The following is a 24,166-nucleotide window of genomic DNA, read 5'->3' as shown; positions in this document are numbered from 1 at the left end:
TACTTTGAAAATCCTGACTATAAGATATAAAATACGTATTGTTAAAAGATTTCAATTTGAAGTTGTTGTGGTGGTCGGAGCCTTGGTGCCTCAGGCATCAACCCTTGCTAGATAGATAGTTTGGGAGCTCGCTCCTCTTGACGAATACAACTCTCTCCCTCCTCTCTTGCCGGACCCCACTACGTAGGTTCCACCAGAAGTGAATAAGGGTATATCCCTATACTGTGAATATCTGCCTAGAGTACCCTAAGGGGGGCTGAATAGAGTGGCAAGCCGCCTTTGCCCGAACTGGGGGCACTAGGTGATCATAACTTGAGACATGCTGTTGTATGGTCTTGTCCTTTTTTGCTTCTACTTGTTTGTACATTTTACTTTTCACGCCCCTTAGGAAAATTGTCTTACGAATTTCGCCATAATTCCGTTGTATCCCTTTTTTGACAGTGGATTATGTCATTTGAAATATATAACTAACCTATAGTTACAGTATGAACCCCATAGAATTTAATGCTACGTGATCTGAAGTGAGGCTTGTCCAAATAGAAAACTGCAAAATTCCAATATCAGTAACATCTTTCCAGTACGAAAAATAAACCGATTGGGGCAAAATGTGATGGGAACAGTGTCTAGATCAGGCAAAGAACATTGATTAACTAATGTATGGCCCGGGTGTCTAGCATGGAGTAAATGTGTCGTGAGAATGGGAAGTCAATTGAACCTAGAAGACCAACGATGCCCAAAACTTTGCTAGTGGATTCTGTTGAGAAAAATGGTCTATCTACCTAGCCTGCCTGCAATGATTGCCGTGTGCTCAGGGCCAGATACGCAGTGCCTGGATGAGCGATGGCGATGGTCGATAGCGGTGACTGCGAGCAAGTGGACATAGTCTGCCCAAGACTAATCTATCCATGTACCAGGCATGATTTCCTCCCTCTTCTCTGTCATTTCCCAAAACTCTCCCACCAGTTCATCAACTGGATTGTTTACCCATAGCTTCCAATCTTCAGGATTGGAGCTATATTCTAGAGATAGGACGTGAAAATCGAGATATTCACCCTGGTTAGGATCATACGCCGGCCCGGACTTTTCAAGTCCAACATATATCGACAGATCTAGATTCACGACACCGGATGTGTACAAGGTTTTCTCCTTCGCCCCGTAATGTGTGAGATCAACACCTGCCAATTTGAGCTCTGATGCCCATAGCCGAACAATGGGATTAAAATCATATCGAGCCCGCTTAAGTTCTTGCCAGTTTTTCGTGAAATAGACCAAAAACTGTACGAAAGGCGTAAAAGCTCTGCCGTAGCAGAACATCAAGTGACAGGGATCGGCAGAGGCTGCAATTGCACCGGAAAGAAGCTGACGCCATTGCTGAAGATTGTCGGTTCTTTTGGCGGAGAAATCAACCGCCATACCTCTCACAATTTGACAAAGGAGAGTCTCTCCGTCATCATTCTTAAGAAGATACGCAGCAGGATCGATACGATCACCGCCCATCGCAATTTGGAGCGTAGTTGGGGATACACAGTGCACCCACCAAGTATCAAGGGTCATTGCTCGTTTAAACCGAAAATCAAGAGGTAAATCCGAGTAGGACCTGAACGAGTACTCTTGTATCAAAGAGAGGGCCTGAGGGGGACCTTGGAAGCCAGACTTTGCTCCGGTTGTAGTATCAAGGTCTTCAAAGAGATCGTCTCCAAAATCTTGAGCAAACAATCGGTATAGTTCAACGATGAGGGAAACTTTCTCTGGGTGTTTTATCCAGTCTCTTGCACTGGTATTCATTAGTTTGAGAGGGGTACTATGGTGCGTCAGCTGGCATGCTTGGATAAAGGCAATGTTAGAATTCAGGAAACCCACCTTCCCCAATTGTCCCTTTGGCCTGGATTGGCCCCATTGTCCAATAACATTTGACACACGCCTAGCTGACGATGCTCAGCCGCTATCTGAGAAATGTTAACGCATAAGCCAAAAACCTAGGTTGCTAGCAGCTTGTACTTACGTGTAACAAACTTTCACCCTCCAAATTGCAGTCGAAAGGAGATGCGAGATGATTTGCGAATAGCTTCTGGATCTCTTCCACGTTACCATATCTGCAATGATGAAATATTGGTGATCTGAATGGTAAGACATTATATGCTTGGATACTGAAAGCCAAGTTTGAAAAACCACGAGATATGTCAATAGTCCACAATTTGTCCACAAAAACCAGTGGGGTTCGAAAACGGAATTTTCTTCTATTAAGATCACGTTGTCGTGATAGTAGTGGGTATTTTGCTCTTTGTAGACTTTTTTGACGATTAGAATTTGCGACGCAGTAGTGGCAGACTTTTGATGGTGATCACGCTTACCATTTGTCTTGATCTATGTATGATTCAGATACAGTGGTATTTTTCGATGGGATCGATGAATCAATCTTGAGTGTGAGTTCGCGTAGAGAAGTACTAATCGCAGAGTGCAGGGTATTAGTTGTATCCATGCCGATCTTTCACTTTTAGAGTAGAATATTCTGACTTCAGAAAAAGCCAAGATGTCATTCTACATAATGAAAACAAAGGCAAGCAACACATCCTCACCTAAAGTGTGCTTGCTGAAGAAGCAGTAGCGTGCCCTTGATACTCTCCAACTCTTGTTTGTGGGCGTGGAGTAATTCTTTTTTTAAGGCAAGCTTTATGGTTGCTAGCTTCCCCTTCGTGGTTTGATGCATATACTTCTCTATCATGGATACTATTGATTCCAAGGTCTTTTGAAAGGCCCGTAAACGTCGCTCCGTGGAGGGAAGATTAAGAGATCCCAGCATCTCCGGTGTCAGGCTTGCCAAAATAACTTGTATCATTTCAATTTCATCCATAAGATTCTGAAATTCTGTGGGTGCAGTTTTGACAAATGCACGTAAAGCTTTCAACCTGTCAATACTCTGAACGATCTGTTCCAACAACGAGAGAAAGCTGAGAGCGGTGGCTGCGACTCCCAGTATTTCAGCCATCGTTGATGTACTCTGGTAGCAGAAACTGGATAAGGATTAATACCGTGGACTCAGTCAATATATACGGAATACCAAGAGATGAAAGGTGGGCGGTATAGAGGAAGGATATCAAGAAACAATTGAGGGGCGGGTTCCTTTTGTGGGGTGGGCCGCTCTCGCCCTGTCTCGCCCTGTCTCGCCCTGTCTCGTCCTGTCTCGTCCTGTCTCGTCCTATCTTGCTCCAGCGAGATTATCATATCACCCCGACCTTAGTGAATTGACGTTTAAAAGTGTAGTGTGAAGGATATTTGAAGAATAGCCATACACAAGCCACACCCATATATGTTTTTTTGCTGTATTGTGTTATGTACCTCCGGAGTACAATCATTTTTGTATTCCTCACATTGCCCAATACTTCGGAATTCCTGTAATATTACCTATACAGTATTTCACAGCCACCGTAACCGTACCAAAACTTGAAACTTGAGTGCAAACAAGTCAAATATGAGGCTGAGTTGCAACCTTGGAACCGTCTGATCTCCACGTGGCTCGAGATATCGATATTTCTTACCGTCTATTTCTCCTCAGGTATGTCTATAAAATTATAGGATTTATTCCAAAAGAATCTGTAGTATACTGGACTGTGGATATAGCAGAGATCAACATATACAGTGACTGGACATGAGTTCTTGCACCCCCTATAGCCCCACCTATCTCACCGCCAATAGATATTTATACCGCCTACCTAAAACGCGCAGTATGGGGAATAATGACACGACAAAGGAGATACTGGTGGCGACAGCGCAGCAGGCATGGGACGAATTAGAGCTACACCACTTGAAGCATCTCTCTGAGACGATGCCGCACCGTGTAGAAGCTATTATTGAGAGCCAGGGATGGTATACGCCGTACTAGCTTCCATAGTATGAATTCATTGAGGTTTTGACCGGCAGTATATTATATAATCAAGGGGGTGTGGGCCCTAGGGGTGCAAGAACTTATGTCCACTGACTGTACTCATGAATAGATGCTGAAACCAGAACAGCGCCACCAAAGAGCCGGCGAATAGAAATGCAAGTTTAAGCGCCCTTTACAAATGTCTGAAAGGTACCATGTAAACATAAAACGCTGGGTGCAAAGATTCACGCCTCGTCAGACGAGGACCGAGGGAAGTTGTTGGTAGATTTCCCGAGCCGCAACAGGAATGAACCTATGTCCACTGAGATTTCCATAGAAAATAGCACCCACTATTCTTCCTTTGCCTTAGCGGAGTGCCTCGGCGATGTTCTGCCATTACTCCACCTTGCCAGCAAAAAAAATGAAATGGACGGGCAGCGATTCGAACGCTGGACTTTTCGCATGCAAAGCGAACACTCTACCAACTGAGTTACGCGCCCAATTGATGATGTCAAAATATAGCTAACACAAATTAATTATGCACAGAGCTATGGTGGGCAGCAGAGCATGGACATGAAGCCGTAGTTAAACAGCTTCTCGAGACCGGCAAGGTCGATCCGTACACACAATATAATAGTGGAGAGATTTCGCTATGGTGGGCCGCAGAGAACGGACATGAAGCTATTATGAAACGGCTCCTCCAGACTAGGGTTGGTCCAGATGTGAAGGACAGTAGTGGACGGATGCCGCTATCGTAGGTGGTAGGGAACGGAATTTATTGTGAAATAGCTTGACCGGTAGAGCCGACTGGTGCCCAAAGAATAAAAATGGAAAGATGTCGCTGCGAACCGATAAAAAAACGAGATAGGCCAGGATGGAGGGCGTAGGTCAGCTCATATCGGCAGATCTCCACCTATTTCGTAACAACGTTCCCTAGAGCTTTGCAGTATTTGACTCATTTCACGCTGAAATCAAGTACAATATAATGCATAATATGACCCGACTCCTAGTAAGCAGTGGTTGTTTATTAAAGTGACCATATATGTATGTATTAGGGTAATTCTGGATAACCAGAAACAACGCGTGTAAGTGCTTCAAACTTCGACATGGCTGCAAAAAGAAATGTGTGTCAAATCGGTAATATACAAGACACTTCTTACTCGGCACTATCTCACAAAAGGACTGTCAACATGATAATTCTGCCTGAGGCAGTAGCGCCTTCTTATTTGGGTCGTGGCCTATCACCATCACCTCTTTCCACACCCTTCCATATGAAAATTCACATGTCGCTCGTCTGATTCAAGACAAGATCATATTTGGATCCTGCTAGACATCCTTGCCAACCGGTGCTGGGAAAACTTCGAGAACAACTGAATGGTGGCAAGCAGCTTCTCCAATAGGGACTCAACGCTACGTTGATCCATCGTCTCCTCAGTAGCTGTGATCATGAGCTCAAGCTGAGATCCCTGTTCCACGGAAATGATACCCAGCTGACCGTGCGCCAACTTGGAGCTGGCCCAATCGCAACTAGACGACGAGCGAACACCACCCATTTCGACGGGGTCCGGGGCTTCTGTGCTTTGGTGGTGAACAAGGCAAGCCATTTTCGAGCCCGGTTGCCACTTTGTGCAAGATTCTGCGATAGCCTCAAACGATGCCTCATCATGGGCAGTGATTTCTAGCTGCTGTACCTGAACATGATGCAAGAACTCTTCTACCGTCCAGTCAGGTTCAATCCTGATTCGAACGGGCAGGTGATTCAAGCAGGGTCCAATTGCTGTATTCGCGTCCATAAAGGAACTTCCACGTCCGTGAACAACTTGGCCCAAGATAATATCAGATTGCGAGGTTTTCCCGAACAGGATCCATGAGAAAGCTGCTTTCACGAGCGTTGACATGGTCATGTCCGGTGGGAGAGAGGGCATCGCCGTGTGGCCCTTTTCCACTATGTCATTGTCCGAAATCCGTGCTTTCCCAGCCTGACGAAGGGGATCGAGAGCAGTGGACGGAACACCTTGAAGGTATCGTCGCCAGAATGAAATCTCAGCTTTGTGCAGATCGCCCATTCGCTTATAGGCGACATCCTTGAATTGCACAGCCTGTGGGAGAGACTCATTGTGATAGGCCTTTGTGATTGCCTTCCACAGCAATGGGGTGGAGGCCCCATCATACTGTGCATGGGATATGCGAAGGATCAACGCAGAGCATTGCTTGATGGGGCTAGTGACGAGAGTGAAGCCAACTGGCATTGTGTCTTGGGCTGTAGAGGGTGGAACTTTTTGTTTGGACTTCCGAGCGACATATGCCTCTGGATCATCACATTGAACAAGATCCAGCACAGGTTCAACTTCCCGGAGGATCACCTGGAGGAGCCGGCCATTGGCCTCCACAAAGACTGTACGTAGGATGCTGTGGTGAGCCACAACCTTCCTGCATGCGATTTTCAGTCTATTGATGTCCAGGGCCACTGGAAATATTTGCGTCATCGAGACTGGCGATGCATGAGTTATGTAGAAGACCTGGAATGGGAGCGCCGGGATGATATCTTCCACGTTATCTTTGACCACCGAATGTCCCCGGGGGAGGTGCGCAGCGAAAACTTCTGCACGCTCGTGATCCGTAACCAGGGAGTAGGGCGTATGGGACCACAAGGAAGAATCTGCAGTCTGTATCTCATCCATGATATTGGCGGAGTTCATGATGGTAGCATGTTTGGCAACACGCATTAGTGTTTTCCACTGGAATAAACTCTCCACCGAATGCGCAATTCCAGCCGCCCGAGCCCTCGATGCGACTTTGAGAGCCGAGATGGAATCACCACCCAGTCGGAAGAAGCTGTCTTCAGCACCTATCTCGTCGACTGCGATATTGAGTACTTGAGCCCAGATGTGCTGCAAATCCCGCTCCGGCCCTGTGGCGGGCACTCGCTTATCTGAAGGAGCTTCAGCAAATAATGACTCCAGCTGTACTCGCGTTGCGCTCGCCGCCGAGTCTCTTAACCGCTTTCGGTCAACTTTGCCACTAGGTGTGTGAGGTATTTGTCGAAGCGGGACGAAGGCAGACGGTATCATATACTCTGGAAGAATATCACCGATCTGGCGTTTGACACCTAAGATCTGGGCCGCAAAGTTGGTCGGGGCGACAATTTCCAGGGAAGGGATTACTGAACTGGATACCGGTGAAGCCTTCTCAGCCGCTTTTGAAGCGACAAAGACCACCAAGCATTTCGAATTCATCGAAGCCATCGGAGTCACAATTTCAGCTACGATGTCTGTCAGATCTTCGGGCCAGACCTCCTGCAGCCGCTTCTCAACTTCTGCAAGCTCAAAGCGCTGACCTCGTAACTTGACCTGGAGGTCCTTTCGTCCTACAAACAATAGAGATCCGTCATTCTCATAACGAACAAGGTCGCCTGTTCGATACAACCGGCCTTCCTTCGGCCCACCAGTAAGGCCAAAAAGTCGCATCCATGCTGGAGATGAAATAAAGCTTGTAGCTGTTTGGTCCGGGCTATTCAAATAACCACGACTTACTAGAGGACCCTGAAGAAGAAGCTCGCCCACAGCACCGATAGCAGTCATTCGTTGAGGGTTTCGTGGGTCGGTCACCCAGCAGGCGCCTGCAATCGGTTTTCCGATATTTCCACCTTGCGAGTTTAGGTCGATTGGGGGTTGCACAGTAAATACAGCCGTGCATTCTGCTGGACCGTAAGCGGGTATTATCCGTGCATGTGGCAGCCACTGCTTAATGTCGCTTGACCGAAGGGGTTCTCCACCGGGCATGATCGTTCGGAGTGAACCCAACTCGCTTGGCATCATTGCGCGCATCACACTGGGAGTTAAATAGGCATGAGATGGCCGTAGCACTTGCAATGCCTCAGTCAGCTGGCCTCTGCGCTCAGACTCCGTCAGAACGCAGACGCAAGCACCCGCAAGCAATGTACCGAGTATTTCCATAATGCTGAGGTCGAAAGCATAGGAAGAGAACTGCAGGACGCGATCACCTGGGCAAATACCCATCAGATGAGAAACTTGCTTGGTCATTGTCGTAAAGGAACCATCCTCAATCACGACGCCCTTGGGTTTACCGGTCGAACCAGATGTGAATACTGCATAAAGAGCACGATCTGTGCCCAACCGGGTCGTCTTGTGAACTGGCACCGATGCACACTTCGGGTCGATTGTCTGAGGCATGATCACGACATTGCGGAACAGCGCCTCGGCTTCATCACGATGCTCGGGCAACGTAAGTATGAAAAGAGGCTTTAGTTCTTCACACATATTCCGAAGTCGCTCTCGTGGATATGAAGGGTCTAAAAGGACAAAGGCTGCCCCAGCCTTGACAACGGCCAACACCGCTACCACAGTCCAGCATGATCGGTCCATGTATATCGGAACAAAGACCTCCGATGAGGCTCCATGCAAACGCAAAAGGCTAGCAGTATTGGTGGAAAGAATGTTTAGTTCTTTATATGTAAGGCTGAAATTGGAAGACGAGACGGATAGACTCGATGGTTGCCTCTCACAATGCTGAGAAATTACATCAGTGATCGACTCCGAAAGTCGTTCCGGGAATCCAGTGTTCCAAACTTGCAGCTGCTGGATATCTTTGTCATTAAGTGTAGCAATTTCGTGCACCGGCCTTTCTGGATGATGATGAACCTGCTGCAAGATATGGCTGAATTGGTCTAGCATATGTTCCACTTGCCATGTTGGAATGACAAACTCATCATTGGAAACCGCAACAGTCACCATATTTGGCTTGAGCATAACTGCTAGTTGAATGGCGTAAGTGTTCGACGCAGCATCCCCTGATGAAGTTCCTATGGGTTCCATAGGATGATCATTGCCGGTGCCTAAGTCTTCAACCTCTCCTCTCCCCTCAACAAGTAGGGTTTGGAACAAACAAGCCTGCTTGGCCTCCGGCCCTATGGCAGCAATTTCAGGTAGCCCAACTTGTTCGAATGGCATGAGTTGTACTGTCCGCTCTTGCAGATTTCTGAGAGCTTGTGAGACGGTCGCATTATCATCGATTGTCACGCGCAAAGGAAGCGTGGCAATTGTTGGACCAGCCATGCCCTCAATACCATCGATCAATGCTGTTCTTCCCGGTGACACAATGCCAAATACCACATCATCATTACTCTGGTAATGAGACTGAACAAGAGCCCATGCGAAACGAATGGCGGTGGTTCGACTGACACATTCGTCCATCACTGGGCCGGTCTCGATCGTTCGTACCGTTTGCTTCGAAGCCTGAGGCCGATATGATGAGGAAGGAAGTGCGGGAAATGGCTCGGCGGTAAGTTCATGGAATTCACGACGCCAGTGTTCGAGCGCATCCTTTTGTTGGGACATGGAATATTTGATGAATTCTTTGAATGGAGTCATCTCGGAGGGCACCAGGGCCTGGCCCCGGTAGGCCTGCCGTGCACGGTGCACAAGCAAAGGGAGTGACCAAGAGTCATACAAAGCATGATGAATGGTGATAACCAGGTCAAGCTGCTGAGATATATTGAAATCCTCGCTTAATACTGGGACCACTTCGAACTGCACCAGTGGCTGGCCTAGAGGAACGTTCCACTGTAACCTTTTGTCTTCCTTCATACCCGGCGAGATCCAGTGAAGCTCGCTGTTCTGTACCAGAACCTGCATGAAGCCAGACTCTGTCTGAATGAATTGGGTGTGCAGAATTCCGTTGTGTTTTGCTACCATCCCCCAAGCAGCTTTCAACAAAGACAGGTCAGTGTCTGTCTCTAGACGGAACCGATGGTATCCGATATATGACCCAGGACGCTCCGCTGTCAAAGCTATCATACCGGCCTGCAATGCGGTACAGGGGTATATGTCTGAAATTTTCTCTATCGCCAAATTGCATTGTTCCATTGCCTGTGATTTTAATTCTTCTCGGTGATTTGCCGGGAGCATTGAGAACGGGGGCACGGGGTCAGCCAATTCTGTAGATTTGGAGCTTGGTAATTCATTCAGCCCTAGCACTGAGCAATTTAGTGCCAGATCGCGAAGCTTAGGATGCAGGAAGATATCAGAGACACCCAGTTCAATGCCTTGCTCGCTAGCCGTGGCAGCTAGTCTCATTGCTGCGATTGAGTCTCCGCCCAAGCGGAAGAAGTTGTCATCAGGTCCGATTGTCTCCGCAGGGCGAGCCAGGACCTGAGCCCAACAACCCTGCAATGTGCGTTCAATCTTTGTCATTTCCCTTGACTCTCGCAGGAGGTGTTTGGTTGCGCCTTGAGCAATTTGTACCCGTAGCCCTTGAGATGCTGAATCCCGCACTTTTTTGCGGTCAATTTTCCCATTTACCAATCGTGGTACCTGATAGACAGGAATAAATGCCGAGGGAATAAGATAAGCTGGAACATCCGCCTGAAGGTGTGATTGCATTTGCTCCACGGCCGCTTCGAAGGCCGGAATATCATCACTAGCTTCTGGTTGAACAATGGAGGCTACCAGCTGTGCGTCTTTTGAATCATTTGGTGAGACCAAATCTGCAAACACTTCAGGATCGTTGATAGGGAAGCATTGCTGAACATGGTGCTCAACCTCAGCAAGTTCGATACGCTGTCCGCGCAGCTTGACTTGACTGTCTTTCCGTCCGAGGTATTGTATAGAGCCATCCACAAGACGCCTCACAAGGTCACCTGTTCGATACAAAGCGCCCTCTGGGGAACCACGGAGCTTGCACAGCCAAATGGGATATGGTACGAATGCCGCTGCCATGGCCTCCGGACGATTGACGTAACCGCGACCGACAATAGGACCCTCAATGAGCAGTTCCCCGACAGCACCCACAGGTACGAGCTTCTCTGGGTTGTTTGGATGCGCCACCCATGCAACACAACCAGCAGGGTATCCAATATTTGATTCATCTTGTGCGAGCCGTTGCGATGATGGCTGGGTAGTGGCAATGACAGAGCATTCTGAAGGGCCATAGGCATTCATTAAGCGCACATGGGGTGACCAGCGACGAACATCATCCCTAGTCATGCCCTCTCCACCGAGCACAAGTGTTTTTAAGGTCGAAACTTCCTGGGGGTTTAGGATGCGTGCCACAGAAGGAGTCAGCAGTATCCAGCTCACTTGCATCTCGCGGATTGCATGGCCAAGTCTTTGATTTCGGTCTCTGTCAGAGGGAATGCAGATACAACCGCCGACTAATAGTGTGTCGATCATCTCCACAATGCTAGCATCAAACGCATATGATGCAAATTGGAGGACCCGGGTATTTTTACTCAGACGAAGTATCTGGGAATGTGCAGCTGATGCTGACAGGAAAGATTGGTGTTCGATAATGCTTGCCTTTGGCCTGCCGGTCGATCCAGATGTAAAAACGACATATGCAGAAGAATTAGGATTGGTTACCGATGGGATAATGACTGTGGGAATGTCCGGTTTCGACATCTGGCTTCCGTCTTCCACGATGATGGGGTTCGGCGCTAGATTGGCGGCAAGCTCAAGGTACCTTGATGAGGTAATGATAACTGGACACTGAAAGTTCACTTGTATCATCTCTTGCAGTCTTTCTCGTGGATGCGATGGGTCAAGCAAGATGAATGCTCCACCTGCCTTCACAATGGCGAGTATGGAGATTACTGTCCATCGGGACCTTTCACGGCATACCGGCACAAATACCTCGGGACCGACTCCAAGCCGGACCAGGTCTTTTGCTAGTAGTGACGAGAGGGCATCGAGGGTTTCATATGTGAACTGACCATCCCATGCATCGACCGCAGGAGATGTGGGTTGTGCCGCCATGACTCGCTGTATCTCATTGTGAATACAAGACCGTGCAGTTTGCGGTAGCTTGTAATTGAAACGAAGCATCTGACTCTCGTTCTTCCCCATTGATAGATTAATATCCCTTAGACTGATGACTGCAGGATCAATAAGCTGCAGGATGACGTGATGAAAGGTGTCGACAACCAATTCAGCCTGAGTTTCATCCACAGTGTGCGTCCAGTAGGTCAGATCACCATCGATGGTCTCGTCACGCGAAGTGATATTGATAGTCAGGTCATACTGTGCTTTGGTAAGTTATACATATCTAAAAAAGACATACCAGATGCTATTCCACACATACCTCAGTTGAGTCAACCCCATCTTCTGGTTGCAACTTAATCCTTTCGGACTGATCAGAAAACAGACTTCCGGGGTCCTTCTGCAATGACATTGCGGTATTGAACAAAGGTTGACCAGAGAGATTCAAAGAATGCATGACCTCTGCCAAGGCGCAATGTTGGTGATCAAGACTTTGGGCGTAGGCCGAATGATTCTCGGCAAGTATAGAGAGAACCGATAATTCATCAGTTAAATTTAGGCGGCAAATCAAAAGGTTGATCAAAGGCCCAGAGATATCGTGCGCATCTTGCACTGGAATACCACGGCAAGCATTCAGATATCCGAAGCATACAGACTCACTTCCTGTGTATGCACGGAGAACAAAACCCCAAGCGACTTGTAGCAAACTGGAAATGGTGATTCCATGATTCCGACAGAAGGAGCTGAGTTCTTTTCCAATCTCTATGGAGAAGGGAAATAATTTCAGAGAGCTTGAGGTGACCGCATGCTCTTTCAATCCAATAGATGGAAAAACACATGGATGAACATCAGTCAAGTATTCCTTCCAGTAGGATTCCGAGGCCTTGTTGTCCCGAGTTCGCAGATAACCCAGGTAGCTGCTATAACAGCCCGCAGACTTGCCGTCTAGTTTCCCATTGCATGCTTGGTGCAATTCTGATAACAATCTTTGCTCTGTGATACCATCAACAAGAATGTGGTGGATAGCCAGCTGGCAGTAAGCTCCACCATCAGGTTCAATTGCGACGGTAAGCTGATGGGGTGGGCGACCTTTCGTGTTTGACGATTTTGGATTCAACAGGAACTCATCAGAAAGAGACGGAACTTGGTCTTCTGACCGCAATTCCGATCCCGACACCGTCTTGATGTTTGCCTCGCAAGCTCTTAGAACTACTTGGACAGGATGACCGTGCCCTGTGACGCCATCGGTGAAGACGGTGCGCAAAATGGGTTGACGGTCAACAACCTGCTGCCATGCTTGCCCGACTTCCGTGATATCGATTGGTTTGGCGGAAGTTGGGTATAGAGACCACCGGATATGCGACCAGTATACTTGGGGGTTTTTTAACTGGCTCAACCACATGCCGAGTTGAACGGGAGAGCAAGGGAACATATCCTGAATTCCAGACGGAGACACATCGAATCGACCTGAAACCTGATGGAGTAGGCTGTGAAGCTGCTCCTCGCTTGCAAGGGATAGCAAGGGGAAATCGACAGCGGAGAGTCTCTGTTCCTGCTGAAGCTCCATAGGGAGTTCCTCGAGTGTTTGTAGGCAATTGCTAATCCATTGATCTAGTCGGTCCTGATGCTGCAACCGTTGGTTATATATAAACGACAAGTTGAGAGAGCCGTTCATGACGGTTGCGTTCACATCAATGAGAGCCATGCGAGGCAAATCAGCTGCCATGGGGAGAAGCGAATCATCTTGGACCGATGTCATCTGAAGGAGGGCGCCTGTTCGTTCAAATTGTTGGAAAAGACCGGTGTAGTTGAAAAGAATCTCCATTGGAGAATGACTCGAGAACTCTTTTGGTCCGTCCGGGTGGAGGAATCTCGATGCAAAGTACGCCCATCCGTTGGTGGCTATGCCACGGCGACCGGCTTTCGTTAATTCTAAGATCCTCCTGACGCTTTCCTCTTTCTTAACATCCAAAAACAAAGGTGCAATAGTGGTGAACCATCCAACTGTGCGGGATATATCAATATCCGCGTCCCATGGCTCTCTCCCATGCCCTTCACTGAACATGGTGGGTGCTGATCGATTGTCAAACGCTTGAACAAAGGCGAAAAGTACGGCGGCCTGGATGATTTCCACTGGCTGGGTGTGGAATGCACCATTTGCAGCACCGATTATTGCCTCTGTTGTCTCCTTCGATACTGTGATAGTTCGTCGTGTTGCGTCCGCCCAAGTATTCGCACCCAGGATAGCCTCTGAGCCCCAGTAGTCCATCGAAGGACGTGGAATCTCTGTTTTTAGAGTTTCACTGGGATCAAGCGAAGTACTGACATAGCTTTGTTGAAGCCGGCACCATTGTTGAAATGATAAGGAGAGAGGTTGTATGGTGCGGCCTGTGCTGAGGATATCTTCCAGATCTTGCAGAATGATGCGCCATGACACTAGGTCAATCACAAGATGATGCGCCATCAACCCCAAAAACTGCCCACCAGAATCCGTATTTAAGACGTCAACAATAATCATCACTCCTTCGGCGATATCAAGCATGTTCTGGCTGGTTGACAAAACTTTCTGCAGGGCTTTACGGTCATTCATAGATGACACCCGATGCTGTCTAAACCGAAGGCTTCTAGACACATCAGGACTAATAATCTGACCCCATTGACCATCTTGTTTTTCAAAACGGGCGCGGAGCATTGAATGAGTGGCAACAATCTTCTCAATCGCTCGTTTAATTTCAGGAGGCGGAAGCGGCTTCCCGAGTTGAAGAATGAACTCAAGAGTAAATTTGTTGTGCCCATTCGGAACTCGCTCAAAGAAGAGCTTCTGGACCGGGGAAAGTTCAAACCACACCTCTGTTTGGTCGGCCTCCCCGGCTGGAGCGAGAGAGACGGAGCCGGAATCTTGAATTCTCTCCACCAGTTGTCTGATGGTTGGAAACCGAAAAATATCAGCAACAGCTACTTTGAGGCCAATGATACGACAGCCTGCAGCGACTTGCATCGCGCTGACTGAATCACCTCCTAGACGAAAGAAGCTTTCTGTGGTGCCGATTTCTTCAACAGTTCGATTTAGTGTCTTGGCCCAGATCTCTTGAAGTTTTTCCTCGCGAGAACTTGATGGCGCTTCGGGTTGGATTTTCACAGATCGATAAGCCTTCATCTCCTCCAACGAAAGTTTATTGGCCTGCTCCTGGATGTAACGTCGATTGGTCTTCCCAGATGGCGTCAGAGGTACATGGGATAGGGGTAGGAAAAAACGTGGAATCATGAAAGATGGTAGAGCATCTGACATGCTGGCCTCTGCTGCAGCACAAGCCTCACGAAACTCGTCAGTTGGAGGAAGGAAATCGACTTCATGATGGCCGCCATTTGGAGGAGACGCAGGGAGACATATAAACGCTATCAGCAAAGCCTCTGGTCGAGCATTGTTGATACCGTTCTGAGAAGATGACCGGAGAACATCTGCCAGGGTTTGGTGAGCTTTCGGAAATGCTTTATGAAGATGGTACTCGATGTCTGCCAGTTCTAAACGCTGCCCGTGTAGTTTGACCTGAGTATCCTTCCGCCCGAAGTATCGGAAACTACCATCCCCAGTAGCTTGCACCAAGTCTCCGCTTTTGTATAATTTTCCGGATGGAACGGAACCAAATTGCAAGCGCCAGGAAGGTGGTTCAACGAAGGAGCGAGCCGTTTGCTCGGGCATTGATAGATAACCTTTGCCAACGATCGGCCCTTCTATGAATAGTTCTCCAGTGCATCCATATGGCATGAGCACCCGATGATCGTCCGGGTTAACAACCCATCCAGATCCTCCCGTGCTGAATCCTATGTTCGCTGGATCGTTGCTCTTGAGATTTGGTTGTACACTGAAAACTGCTGAGCACTCCGCTGGACCGTACGCATTTCCAACATGTACGAAAGGCTCCCAGCGGTCAACGTCGCTAGCCAGAACTGCCTCTCCGACAAATACTAAAACCTTTAAGGATTTAACACTGTCAGGACTAATGATCCGAGTGACACTTGGCGTCAGGCACGCCACGGTCACTGCAAATCGGTTCATGGATTCAACAAGGCGACTGTGACAGTCGTCCATTGATGGAATGCAAACACAGCCTCCCTGAATCAGAGTACTGATATGTTCGATGATGCAAGAATCAAATGCCGGAGAAGCAAATTGTAGGACACGCGAATCTGGTGTGAAGTGGTATGGCTTGCCATGAGCCAAAGAACTTGAAGCGAAGCCTTCGTGATGAACAATTACACCTTTGGGAGTTCCCGTGGACCCGGACGTAAATGTTAGATAGACGGGATCCTGTGGGCTGACGGAGGACTTTGGGGATGAGCTATTGTAATGCACCTGCTCCGAGTCAAAAGTATCCACGTTGAGTAGCACTGGAACACCAAGCTGGGCTGCCAGTCCGATATACAAGCCGTAAGTCAATACCAGGGGGGCTTTAATAGCTTCACACATAGTGCGTAGTCGGGATGGTGGGTGTGATGGCTCTAGCAACACAAAAGCAGCACCAGATTTCATCACAGCAAGCATGGCGACAGCCATCCACTTGGTCTTTCCCAAGAGAAGAGGTACAAATGACCCACGGCCAATATGGTGTGAGGAGAGATGCTCAGCCAATGCCGAAGACAAGTTATCGAGGGCTGTATAGGAATAACTGCCATCCCAGCTGTCGAGGGCCAGGGCATGAGGCTGTTGCTGCGTACGTCTTTCAATGAGGGCATGAACACACGGCATGGCTGTGGAAGACTTTCTCGAGATATTTTCGCGACGGAGATGGTTCAAATCGTCGGTACTCACGACACTGATATCAAGAAGTGTGAGGCTTGGTTTTGTGTCGATCTGCTCGTAGATGTGAATAAATTGGGAGAGAATGCGCTCCATTTGGCTCGGCTCAGTTGCTGCCGGGTCAAAAGAAGCCTCAATCGACATCGTCGTGGCTGAGGGGCGACATCGTAGGATCAACGGATACATATCATATGTCATTTGGGTCGATCGACTCTGGGAGAATAAGTCGGGAAGTTGATGGCCATCTCGAGGCTCGACTGAGAGCAACGTTTGGAAACGACATGCTGCCGCTGGACCAGGTCCAAGGCGGAGCAGATTTTGCAATCCCACGTGTTCGAACTCCATGGATGTTGCCCATTCGTCCTGTACTGAAACCAAGGCCTCCGCAACGGTATTCTGCCGGCACAGCTTGATGCGGACCGGTACGCTAGCGAGTGCAGGTCCGCTCAATTCCTGCACACCGGCAACGGACACTGCGCGACCTGCATTGACTGCGCCAAATAATGTGTCATCAGAGCTAGTATAGACCGATTGCAGGATCGACCAGGCCAACCGAATCTTGGTGCCAACAGTGCTTGAGGAACTTTTGCCATCTTGGATGCTAAAGGACCTCTCTAGCCGCTCGGTTGGTCTTGCGGAATGACCCACAGTGGGTAGTTGAGGAAACGCCATCATCGTGGTCTCGTGCGCATCACCAAATTTGGATTGCCAGAAAGTATTGGATTTTTCTTGGGTCCGCTGTACATAATCCACAAGAGGTCGAAAGGGGTGGAAAGACAGCTCCTCGCCTCTGTAGGCGGCGGCGGCTTGGCGCAACAACAATGCCATCGACCAGTGGTCGCAGATGGAATGATGGATTGTCACTTTCAGCTTATGTTCGGTGACATTGAAGACAAAATATGCCAGAGGAGCGCCTGCTCGCCAGGAAAGGCCTGTGATTTCACCATTTATGCCGTCGTCGGTCTCCTGAACTTGCCATGGAATTGATCCTCGCACTACCGCCTGCACACAACCGCGTTGACTTGTTGGAATCATACGAGTCCTCAATATCGGGTTGGCTTGGGATGTGATAATCCAGGCCTCCTTGAGCTTATGGTGGTCAATCCCTTGTGGCAGACGGTATTCGTGTTCGATGGTGTATGCTCTTGGATCTTTGAATGTGAGGGCTATCATTGCTTCCTGGAGGGCGGTACAGGCATATACATCCTCAATCTCATCGAGGGAGCAATGACATTGATCGGCCACTTGTTGCCAAATTTCATCCATTGAATTCTCGCTCTCGGTCGACGGACTGGGGGGCTTTCTATTGAACGAGTTTAATGTTTCCTCCAATGAACCTTGCGACTCCATTGAATCTTCCGGTGGGGTGATAGCCCCTGTAGCAGGGACAACTATCGATGGTCTCATACTGAATTTGGGGGGCTTTGGCAGTATAATCTCAATTTCTTTGCTCTCCATTTGATTAGCAAAAATACCTTTGTTTTGGGAGTTTATATTAACAGACCTATACCAATGTGGTTCAACGCACGACCAATCTCGCCGGCATTGTTACCTGTTATGAGGATAGCCAAGATATAATTTGAAATGAAGTTTATACAATGATAGTATCTAGGGCTACGATGCAGATAAGCATTATACGCCCTAATCTAAAAGAATTTCGCACGAACCGTGTTATACGCACATCTCGTTGTATCATAATGGCATTCCTTGACGCATGCTCCAAACTCTATCGGTGGAAATGGTCATATTGTACAAGTCCGTTCTCCTTTTCCGGCGTGCTCTGCTTCTCCTTGTTTGCGTTCCAACAAATACTATATATAAATTCATCATTGACTGGGCTCATATCAAGTTTTTTGACAACATTTTACCGATGAAGCATTATCTGAAAGCAGTGATTTTAGGTACCCTGAACGATTGGCCGAATTCCTGCTAAATAAGAATTTTTAGAATGTAAGGTTACATCTGAAGTGGACCCATATTGACCCACATCCGCACTCAAAATCACTGCCACTTCGGTCTGAGAACCTTGGAATTCAATGGATTTGAGAAACTCTATGGCGAAACAAGTTTTGTTTGATATGGGACCTTGAAAGTTTCGCATCACGTGTTGGTATCCGAGCACTAGTCGTAGCCAAGGCTTCTGCCTATTACGTATTGAAAGGGATTCAATTTCTCAGTGAAACAATCCAGAGTGCAGAAGTCCACCTTGGTCGACAAAGGATTTTCTGTCGAAACGCTGTTCTCTGTCGACTTCCTGGCATCTTGTTGAAAGGCACATACCGACATCGCCAGAGAGTAGCTCCATCATCAGTTCACTTGTCCAGATATGGTCGCTCGTTCAGCGAAGTCAAAGGACAAGGCCAAACCAGCAAGTATCGGTAGCTATGCGGTAAGATTTAATATATTAATCGACCTGGCTTTGTCTCAAATCGCTGAAACTTTCTCTAGAGAATTCTATCATATGGTGCCGCTCAGGGGGGTATCTATATTATGATTCTGGGGCTGGTTTGTGCCATGGCTTCGGGAATTGTACGTTATTGCAAATATAGCGCTACACGCAGGATCAACTGATAAAATGCTAGGCTCTTCCATTGATGAACATTGTCTTTGGTCAACTGGTGGGAAATTTCAATGAGTACTTTATACCGGGATCGGGTATTACAGAGCAATCATTCAAGTCCTCGGTCAACCAAGACAGGTAAGTGTCGCACTGTTTTTCATGGCAGCAAAGAACTTACCGTCTCTTTCTAGCTTGTATATTGTGTATTTATTTATCGGAAAGTTTTGTCTGACGTATACGTCTATGGTAACTATCTATTTTCTACCTCCATAGCTCCGTTACTAATACGAGACAGATTTGTTTTCGATTGATCAGCCTCCGAGCCTCAGGAGCCTTGCGCCTGGAGTACACCCAGGCTCTGTTTTCACTCCCCGTGAGCAAGCTGGACGAGATGTCAGTCGGAACTGTCACACACGCGATTACCGCGCTATCAAATACGATCCAGCAAAGTGTTTCTGATCGACTCGCCATTCTGTTCCAGTCACTCGCCTTGTTAATTGCGGCTTACGCAATCGCATTCCGTTATTCCTGGGCACTGACGCTTGTTGTCAGTGCAGCCATTCTATTTGTGATCGTTGGCTTCAGCCTGACAACGCCGTTTTTGGTGAAGACGCAGCAGACTGTGGACCAAGCAGATGAGAAGCATGCAGGACTGGCCTCAGAAGTATTTGGCTCTATTCGGACAGTACTCGCCCTGGGTGCTGAGCAACCACTCTCCAAGAAGTACACACGGTGGGTCGAAGAATCGCGAAAACGTGGCCTGGGTATGTCCTTGGTCAGTGGTATTCACCTTGGAATGCTCTTTTTTGCCATGTATGTCAGCTTCGCCCTAGCCTTTTGGTTTGGCTTGAAGCTGTACCGCGAAGGCCACATTGCTAATATTAACACTGTGATCACGTATGATTATCCCATCTTCTGAATAATTGTGATACCGTGTCCTAACAATCAGCTAGGGTATTCTTTTCGGTGCTCCTCGTGGTCACTGTTTTGGGAGGCATTGCGGGGCCAATAATGGCTATCACGAAAGCCATAGGTGCATCAGGTGCCTTTTTCGGTGTTATCGATTCAAAGCAGGATAATATAGCTGGAATTCGAGATCCAGAGTTAGCTCGTGCTGATATCGTGTTTGAGAACGTGACATTTGCTTATCCCACCCGAAAAGAAATGACTGTGCTTAAGGGATTCAATGCACGATTTGAGCGAAATAAAACCACAGCTCTGGTTGGATCCTCCGGTTCGGGGAAAAGTACTATTGTCGGTTTGATTGAGCGATGGTATGAAATTCAGTCCGAGCAAATTCAACCTGAGCAAGTTCAGTCGGAGCAAGTTCAGCCGGAGCAAGTTCAGCCAGAGCAAGTTCAGTCCGAGCAAGTTCAGTCCGAGCAAGTTCAGTCCGAGGAAGAAGAAAAGTCCACGTCGGGTCAAATCCGTGTGGGACCTCAAAACATCAATGACTTGGATGTGAAGTGGTGGCGATCACAGATTGGACTTGTTCAGCAGGAGCCGTTCTTGTTCAATGATTCAATATACAATAACGTTGCTTTTGGTCTGATCGGATCACAGTGGGAGAATGATACGGATTCTGTGAAGATGGAACTCATCGCTGAAGCTTGCAAGCAAGCCTTTGCAGATGAATTTATCGATCGCCTTCCCAAGGTATTGTTACACCTTTTCCGCTGCACTTTTAATTATTTATATTTATCTGATTATCTCATCTATAGGGTTACTCCACTACTGTCGGGGAAGGTGGAATCACATTGAGTGGCGGACAGCGCCAAAGAATTGCCATCGCACGAAGCATCGTCAGCCAACCACAGATTCTCATTCTTGATGAAGCGACCAGCTCGATCGATGTACAAGGCGAAAAGATTGTACAAGCAGCCCTCGATCGTGTGTCCAAAGATCGAACTACAATTATGATCGCTCATCGCTTGTCCACCGTCCGCCGCGCGGACAAGATCGTCGTCATGAAAGACGGCAAAGATATCGAAGAAGGTTCTCACCAAGAGCTGATACTCAAGGAAGGGATATACCATAGCTTGGTTCATGCGCAGCGGCTGGAACCACTGACAGATATGATGGAAGACGACTTGCCGGGTTCAATTTCTCCGCGGAAAGAAGAAGTCAAACATGAAGATTACACCGACAAAGAAGGCAGCGATCAAGATTTCCAGGATAGCTCCGAACCTGTGAAACAATTCGGCTTTTTCCGCAGCTTTGGGATGCTCCTCTATGAAAACCGTAGCCATTGGGTTTTATATGCATTGACGCTGATCGGGGCTGTAGGGGCAGGTTGTAAGGATGCACCATACTCTCCCGCAACTTTCCAGATATAAGCTTACAGAGTTTAATAGCGGGATTTTCCCTACAAAGTTGGCTTTTTGCCAAACTGGTGCAGGTTTTCCAGTTCACTGGCCAGAAGCTTGTGGATGCTGCGAACTTCTGGGCATTGATGTTTTTCATCCTCGCCCTTGCCATGGCGGCCTTCTATTTTATGCTAGGATTTTCGTCAAATTCGATATCAATGGTAAGTCTATATGATTTCACAGACTTGAACAAGGCTAAATATTCAGTTCGTTGTGTCCACTGCTCGAATGGATTATTTCCACAGCTTCTTGTCCAAACCGGTGTCGTACTATGACCGCGAGGGGAATTCCTCGGGCAGTCTGGTTTCCAGACTATCCACTGATTCAAAACAGTTGCAGGAGATGTTTGGTCCAACTGGTGTTTTTCCTCTCATTTCGATCTTCAACATCCTGGGATGTGTGTCAATCTCCTTCGCCTTTGGATGGAAGCTGGCAGCCGTCACCTTTTTTGCCGCCATGCCATTCATCTTTTTCTCAGCCTTCATGCGTATTCGATATGAGATCAAATTCGAGAGCCTAAATGCTGCAGTTTATGCCGATAGCTCCAAATTCGCAACGGAGGCGGTCGGGGCCTTCAGAACGGTCACTGCTCTGACCATGGAAGATACAATTTTGGACAGATATTCAAAGCTGCTAAGAGATCAGCGCCAAAAGGCTATCCGGAAGGCGTGGTATGCAACGCTAGTATTTGCGTTTTCCGATAGTGTTGAGCTATGCGCTATGGCGCTCGCCTTCTGGTACGGTGGCCAGCTCCTTGCGTCCCGCGAATATGACCCAGTTGCATTTTTCGTGGTCTACATTGCCATTATCCAAGGCGGCCAATCTGCTGGGCAGTTCTTCAGTTTTGGTCCAAATATTGCCCAGGCTAAGGCTTCTGCCAATCGCATATTGGCTGCACGGCTACCTGACACGGGACAGATTCAGCATATTCCGACGGGGCCGCTCTCTTCGGAGGACAATTCCAGTTCCTCTGTTGAACTTAAAAATGTCTCTTTCAAATATTCTTCTCGCGAGGTGCCTACATTTACGAACCTGGATCTCTCCATTGAGAGTGGTCAATTCGTAGCATTTGTCGGACCTTCAGGCTGCGGAAAGTCTACCCTTGTCTCGCTGCTCGAGCGCTTCTATGACTGCAACCAGGGAACCATTCTATTCGGTGGCCGAGACATTCGTTCGATTGAAATGTCCTCTTACAGAAGTGCTTTGTCTCTCGTCTCGCAGGAGCCAAAACTCTTCGAGGGCACCATTCGCGAAAATCTCCTTCTCGGTCTGGAAGCTCCCAATAATCCGAACACCGAGGACCAAATGATCCAAGCATGCAAGGATGCCGAAATTTATGACTTCATAGTCTCTCTTCCGGATGGGTTCTTGACGGAACTTGGCATTAATGCTCAGACCTCGATGAGTGGTGGGCAAAAACAGCGTATTTGCATTGCGCGAGCCCTGATCCGAAAACCGCGCCTTCTCCTTCTTGACGAGGCTACATCTAGTTTGGACTCTCAGTCGGAAAGCCTTGTACAAGGTGCCATGGAGAGATTAGCAAGCAAGCGAGACATGACTATTATTGCGGTCGCGCACAGACTAGCAACCATTCAGAAAGCCGATGCAATTTTTGTTTTCGGAGAAGGTTCCACAGGGCAAGGATCGAGGATTCTTGAGTCCGGAACGCATCATGAATTGTTGCGCAGAAAGGGGGTATATTGGTTGATGGTATGTTTCTCCTGAGCCATGTCTACTTATGATAACTAACATGATTATAGTGTCAAGCGCAAGCTCTAGACCGGTGATAGGATGAACCAGCAACACTCTTTGATCCATTCTCTTATCCTATCTCATAATTCTCTACCCTTTATATCGTTAATACTAGCGCAAACCATGTAATTATTCACCAAGAATCCACTGACAGCCTGTCTAGCCGACCCGTAGTTTTTGTGTCCGGGCTGGAGGCTCGGAAATACTCTTTTTATGGCTTCTAGCGAAGGAGGGGAAGAGAAAGAAGAATCATTGTTATTTAACCTATGGAGAAAGCAGGATATTTATACCCTTGTGTGTGGCAAACAATCTGCTCAGTCTTTAAGCAACCAATCATGGGGTGGTATAATGTTCAACATACTGTGCAGATGCTCCAAGAAGCGCAATTTGTGGCCTAGTCAACATCCTGATATGTTTAACATGGTTTGAAGACTTTGCTCAATTAAGGCTATGTTGTATATTCCATAGTAAAGTAGATGGGAATACGTTTAGCATTCTATGTGTCTAGCTCATGCAGCGTCGTGAGATTCGATGTTGTATTGGTATAGATTGCCTACCACCCAACAAATATCTAGACTAGCCGCCTTAGGATTCGTAGTCTATAAGCTAATAGGCGCTCGTCTTGAACGACCCCTGGCTTCCCGCCTCTTCTCTCGGCTTTCTCCGCTCTCTGTCTTATTTCACCTTTGGGAAGCCATTTTACCTCCTAGTATATGAGATATGAAGCCACCTTTGTTGACTGGATGATTCGGATTCCTCTATAGGCTTGTAAATTGAACATCCTGTATGGCAAGTGCCGAGTCAGAATTTTAAATTTTGGCAACTGCCTTGAGAGAGTCGAGAATATAACGACAATTCTTATTTCTGCTAATATGCATCTAACTTGGTGGCTGTGTGTAGTTAGGTGTCAAGGGACTAGGCATTTTAGGTTCCTCTTTCCTCACTACCCAGCAATTTATACTATATATTCCCTTCCCAGACATAGTCTTATACATACGACCATAGGGTGTGGAAAACAGGGCTTCCCGTCCGCTCAGCCGTACTTAAGCCACA

The 24,166-nt window shown here is 47.8% G+C and overlaps 3 protein-coding genes across 3 annotated transcripts; 1 reads left to right on the top strand and 2 right to left on the bottom strand.

The window, feature by feature from the left end:
- Positions 1-894: 894 nt before the first annotated feature.
- Positions 895-1,785, bottom strand: N7447_009214 (uncharacterized protein; the record flags this gene model as incomplete). Its single annotated transcript, XM_057233476.1, has 1 exon — positions 895-1,785. One exon carries the CDS (start codon positions 1,783-1,785, stop codon positions 895-897), a length of 891 nt encoding a protein of 296 aa, XP_057083018.1.
- A 3,387-nt stretch (positions 1,786-5,172) lies between these two features.
- On the bottom strand, positions 5,173-17,842 carry N7447_009213 (AMP-dependent synthetase/ligase; the record flags this gene model as incomplete). The annotated part of the gene is made up of 2 exons (XM_057233475.1): positions 5,173-11,898; positions 11,960-17,842. The coding sequence occupies 2 exons, from the start codon at positions 17,840-17,842 to the stop codon at positions 5,173-5,175; spliced, it is 12,609 nt and encodes a 4,202-aa protein (XP_057083017.1).
- A 919-nt stretch (positions 17,843-18,761) lies between these two features.
- N7447_009212 (ABC transporter B family protein) lies at positions 18,762-23,148 on the top strand (the record flags this gene model as incomplete). Its single annotated transcript, XM_057233474.1, has 10 exons — positions 18,762-18,824; positions 18,884-18,964; positions 19,018-19,133; positions 19,187-19,241; positions 19,291-19,892; positions 19,949-20,651; positions 20,717-21,290; positions 21,350-21,522; positions 21,569-23,071; positions 23,122-23,148. 10 exons carry the CDS (start codon positions 18,762-18,764, stop codon positions 23,146-23,148), a joined length of 3,897 nt encoding a protein of 1,298 aa, XP_057083016.1.
- Between the last annotated feature and the right edge of the window lie 1,018 nt (positions 23,149-24,166).

This window comes from Penicillium robsamsonii (assembly GCF_028829455.1).
Source record: "Penicillium robsamsonii strain IBT 29466 chromosome Unknown utg000005l_segment0_segment0, whole genome shotgun sequence".
NCBI classification, from domain to species: domain Eukaryota; kingdom Fungi; phylum Ascomycota; class Eurotiomycetes; order Eurotiales; family Aspergillaceae; genus Penicillium; species Penicillium robsamsonii.
This window is presented reverse-complemented; position numbering and strand designations above follow the sequence as displayed.